This window comes from Dacryopinax primogenitus (genome assembly GCF_000292625.1).
Source record: "Dacryopinax primogenitus strain DJM-731 SS1 chromosome Unknown DACRYscaffold_14, whole genome shotgun sequence".
Taxonomy (NCBI): Eukaryota; Fungi; Basidiomycota; class Dacrymycetes; order Dacrymycetales; family Dacrymycetaceae; genus Dacryopinax; species Dacryopinax primogenitus.
Genome location: NW_024467211.1, coordinates 183,212 through 187,984, shown reverse-complemented (window position 1 = coordinate 187,984; position 4,773 = coordinate 183,212). Strand labels below are relative to the sequence as shown.

At 53.9% G+C, this 4,773-nt stretch overlaps 3 protein-coding genes across 3 annotated transcripts in view; 2 read left to right on the top strand and 1 right to left on the bottom strand.

Moving 5' to 3' along the window:
- Positions 1-149: 149 nt before the first annotated feature.
- On the top strand, positions 150-473 carry DACRYDRAFT_109270 (uncharacterized protein; the record flags this gene model as incomplete). The annotated part of the gene is made up of 2 exons (XM_040768854.1): positions 150-162; positions 220-473. The coding sequence occupies 2 exons, from the start codon at positions 150-152 to the stop codon at positions 471-473; spliced, it is 267 nt and encodes an 88-aa protein (XP_040626744.1).
- Positions 474-3,119: 2,646 nt separating this feature from the next.
- DACRYDRAFT_54922 (uncharacterized protein) lies at positions 3,120-4,208 on the top strand (the record flags this gene model as incomplete). The annotated part of the gene is made up of 3 exons (XM_040775293.1): positions 3,120-3,640; positions 3,704-3,990; positions 4,045-4,208. 3 exons carry the CDS (start codon positions 3,120-3,122, stop codon positions 4,206-4,208), a joined length of 972 nt encoding a protein of 323 aa, XP_040626743.1.
- A 153-nt stretch (positions 4,209-4,361) lies between these two features.
- Positions 4,362-4,773, bottom strand: part of DACRYDRAFT_54991 (acyl carrier protein) — a gene marked incomplete at both ends in the record, with an annotated part of 1,173 nt that continues 761 nt past the window's right edge. Inside the window, 2 exons of the mRNA XM_040775297.1 lie at positions 4,362-4,456; positions 4,586-4,724. Of these exons, the coding sequence (XP_040626742.1) occupies positions 4,362-4,456; positions 4,586-4,724 (234 nt within the window). The remainder of the gene's footprint in view (positions 4,457-4,585; positions 4,725-4,773) is intronic.

The following is a 4,773-nucleotide window of genomic DNA, read 5'->3' as shown; positions in this document are numbered from 1 at the left end:
TATGTAGAAGGTACGTGAGCTCCCCTTTGGAACGTATGTGCTGATCTGGTTGCAGTTGATCCCCGTTCTCTTGCGGGCCCTGTATACCTGTGCTTGCCCTTTAAGCGAGTATTTGTCCACGGGCGCGTTTTGTACAGAGCCTCGCAGCCATGAGCTGTATCGGTATATCCATGTGAGCTATCCATTGCGTGAGAGGTAGACTACTCACTCGTTTGGCAGACATGGGCTCCCTCGATACTCACGAGAACTTATTCCACCCTGGTCCCACCATACTCACCTCTCTCCACCTCGCCCTCGCTTCGCCCAACATGATCCACTTCACTTCATCCCCCTCGGTTCCCCTCGGTTCCTCATATCCCACCACACAAATGGACGGCGCTCACAGGCTTCGGTATCTCAACGTTACCAAGGATCCAATCGGGACCCCCATCAAGTATGTTCTCATCCTCGATCTGAACCTCACTAAAATTTGAGCAGGATCTTCCGCGCAAGTCCCAGGAGGGCTTTGACACTGAACACGGTGTGCAGCGCACGAAGCATGATATGGCCCTGAAGAAGAAATGGAATGTGTAGAATATGTTTGGTTTCTGTACGAGATGAGTATATAGACAAGTGAGCATCCTTCCATCGTTCACACAGATGTTGAGTCAGTTTAGGGTACAACTTCCGAACAGCAACGTGGCTTATACCTGATTTGACTTGTGGTCTTTCGACGGCATTCGGTTCGTCCCCTCTTCCCCCCCCCCCCGCCTTTCCCCTATGCTGCACAGCTGATCTGCACTAGGTTCGGCTCTGAAAAGGCTCTTTGCGACGCGCCAATACACGATCATCCATCCAAGAACTCGTCCTCTTACATCCTCATTGCTTGGATCTCCACGCTGTGTAACTCACGATGCCTTTGTTACCACCCGTATCCTGACTTAGCTCTGTGAAGACGTTTCCGATGTCACGCCACATCTTCCTATTGGAGTTCTCCATACAACAGTCGACTTTCACATTTCCCGGCAACCCCCGATAGGGCGATAGACATCGTCCTCCTCGGCTGTGTCGCTCAGAGCAACGTTGAACTCCTCCTTCTCAACCCAGCACAACCCCACTCATCCTCAGACGATCAAGTACGTCTACTGCTACCACTACTCGCGAAAGGATCCCTCTCCACCTGGGCCTCACTCCGCCCAACACGATCCCCTTCACTTCATCCCCTCGGTTCCTCATACCCCACCACCTAACTGGACGGCGTTCACAGCCTTTGGTATCCAATCGGAGCCCCTATCAAGTATGTGCTCATCCTCGAACTGAATATCACTGAGATTTGAGCAGGATCTTACACGCACATCCGAGGAAGACTTTGACACCGACCATAGTATGCAGCGCACCATATAGCCTTGTAGAAGAAATGGAACGCATATCATGTGTGTTGGGTTTTCTGCACAAGACGGGTATGTACACAAGTGAGCATCCTTCCATCGTTCACACAGAGGTTGAGTCATTTAGGGTGCAATTCCGAACAGGGACGTCACTATTATTACCTGATCTTGGATGCCGCCCATCGCCGATTTTGTTTTTCGCTATGTAGCTCTCTCACGACTGCATATCCCCTGACTTGTAGCTCCAGCCTTCGGTTTGTCCCCTCTGTCTTTCTTTTTTTCCTTTCCCATATGCTATACACAGGTGATCTGCATTAGGTTCGAGCCCTGAAATGGCCCTTTACAACGCACCAATACAGGATCATCCATTCAATAACTCGCTCTCTTACATTCTCATTCCTCGGATATGTACGTCGCGTAACTCAGCATCCTTTTGTTACTCGGATTCTGACCGTCACTAGCTCTGCGAAGATGTTTCCGGTGCCACGCCACGTCTTCCTGTCAGAATTCTTCATACGACAGTTAACTTCCACGTTTCTCGGCACCCCCGATAGGGCGATAGACATCGTCCTCCTCGGCTGTGCCGCTCAGAGCACCGTCGAGCACCCCCTTCTCAACCCAGCACTCTAAGTCTCAACCTCATCCGTCCTCAGGCGGTCAAGCACGTCCGTGCCACTACTCGCGCAGGGATCCCACTTCACCTCCCATACTTCGTTCTCCTATTCCACAATCACGCGGACACGTGTCTCCTTCCTTCCCTCTTCGCCTCCGCGCATAGCTTGCAGCCCGGGCTGGCGCAGACTCATGCGTTGCCAGCTCCTCTGAGGAAGAAATCAAGTTGCTGTTTACCACATAATGGTACGTCTCCCGCACGAAAGACCGGAAGCGTCTAGCCTCGCAGAAGCGCGCTGATCCACCCGCGATCCTTTCGGGTGTGTTGCCGGTCACCAGTCGATCGTAACTGATTGTTCGTCTTGGACAGGTGATCTGCATGACGGGGCTGCGCGAACGCATCGACCATGTGAGTCAGTATCACCGATCGTTCAAACCTCTTTTGCGCCCCATCCATGTTATCAACAGATCAGGCTACGAGCCGAGCGTGCATACGTATCGAGCAGACCTTGATTGCCATTAGAGTTAGAAGGGTGTTATCGGAGAACATCAACCCTATCATTTATATCACGTAGAGCTCAGAAGATTTCTTACGGCACGGCGACAGCTCACGAAGGAAGTGGAGGACGCAAATGCCTATCCCCGAACTACGACGACGAACATTTAAATAAGGCAAATGTATTGGCTCCCACGGGATCCGGATCTCACCTCTTTGGTCTACCTCCAATCGACCTCAGTTCTCGTACCATCGGTACTCTTATACTATCCGCCTACTTCCCATCCTCATTCCAACCTGTTTGGGGCGTTCGGGAAGTCATTAGGCCGACTTCCGAATAGCGCGGACTTCCTCAAGTTGGGGGAGTTATGTAACAGCATGTAACTTCTGCTTTCATGCTTCGCTGCTTCCCATAACTACTGACGTGCGAATGTGGCCAGCCTCTCAATTTTCGGTATCGACGCAGGGGATGCAAAGTGCGTTGTCACATGGCGCGGTGTCTATCGATGGCTTTCAATAGACTTCCGAGTTACGGGGGAATGACACTGCGCCTTACGAGTGGAGGGCCACAAGCCGGGCATACTCATTCGCTGGCTCTCTATCCCTCCTCTCACCATCCACTTCAACCTTTACTGTCAACAGCCATGGTCCGCGAAATCACCCTCACCGAGCCTTTGCTCAAGCTCGGACTCAACCTAGGCGAAGGACCCATCTACGAGCCCGAGACCGACACGGTCCATTTCCTGGACATAAACGGCCGTCTAGTGCTGCACTACAACCTCTCCGCGGGCCAACTGACCCAAGATACCGTAGACGAGCCCGTTGGCTGCCTCGTCCTTCGCGAGAAAGGCGGACTGGCAGGGTGCGCCAAGCGCGGGTTCTGCACGCTGGAGCCCGACCCTTCCCGCCCTGGACACCTGGGGATCCACTACCTCTCTCAGCCTCTAAAGCCCGAGATGGCAACCGCTTCAAGGTTCAACGACGGTGCTTGCGATCCTGTAGGGCGCTTCTTCTGCGGTACGCTTGTTGGACGGCGCCCGCAGGAGGAGGGGGGCGATATGCCGGGGGAGTTGTGGTGCATGGGTGTGGGGGAGGAAGGGACGAGGTTCGTCGAGGGTGGGTGGACGGATTGTAATGGTATGGCTTGGTGGGAGGAGGATGGCAAGTGGACTTTGTGCGCCCGTTTCATTTCGTGTTGCGTTCTGAACAAGCTAACCCGTACATGCAGCTTCTTCACCGACTCTGGGCGAGACCTGATCCACGCATACGACTACTCGCTCACCACCGGGGAGCTAACCAACAAACGCGTACACATCGACGGCACTGCCCTCGGTCTCCGAGACCCGCCGTACGAGAGGAGCACGCACGACGGCCTGTGCATGGACACCGAGGGGTGTATTTGGAGTGCGAGGTGGAACGGAAGTGCGGTGGTGAGGTATACGAAGGATGGGAAGGGTATCGATCTGATTATTAGGATCCCGGGGGCGTTCAAGGTCACGATGCCTATTTTCTGCGGTGCGTCGCTGTCCCCCCTGCGCTGGCGTGCTGGCGTTCTGACGTTCGGGGAAGGAGAGGGAGGGAGCAAGATGTTCATCACTACTGCGGGGAATACGGTACAGAACGGGGAGAAGGAAGAACAGAAGGAGGAGTTCCCTCACCAGGGGGACGTGTTCCTGGTTGATTGGAAGGGGGAGTTTAAGGGCGCGGTGTACCGGTGGCCGTTTAAAGGCTGAGCGGGGAGGGGGTGCGTGGGTGCTTAGCTGCGAACTTTGTTGGGTGGGTGATTGAGTGGGACAGGACTGGGACGGGTGTGGAGAAGCGTTTTATTCCTCCTGAGAACTCATCCAACTGGCTAGGCTGGCTATGACGACTATGTATTTTGAGAATCAGATAGCTAAAGAAAGAAAAAAAGTGTCAGTATTGTATGTTGGGGAAGGGAGGGAGGGCGCACCTTCGGGGGTTTTGGCGATGTAGTCGATGGCTGGGGTGAGTGAGCGTGAGTTGCGAGAGGGACGGAAGGGAGGAGTAGGGAGCAAGGAAATAGTGGAAGAAAGCGCAGGAAGGAGGAGTTCCGGGAAGAAACGTCGTTCCTGATAGAGAATAGACTTACCCTCTTGAACAGTAGTGATCGCATCAGCCTCTGCATCAGGGATCTCAATGCTAAACTCCTCCTCGACGGCCATGACGACCTCTACAGCATCAAGGCTGTCCAGTCCAAGGTCGGTTGTGAAGGTGCTGTTTGTTGCGAGCTGCACGCGCACGCAGGTAGAAGTTAGGGTGCGTTTGGGGGGGAGGGGG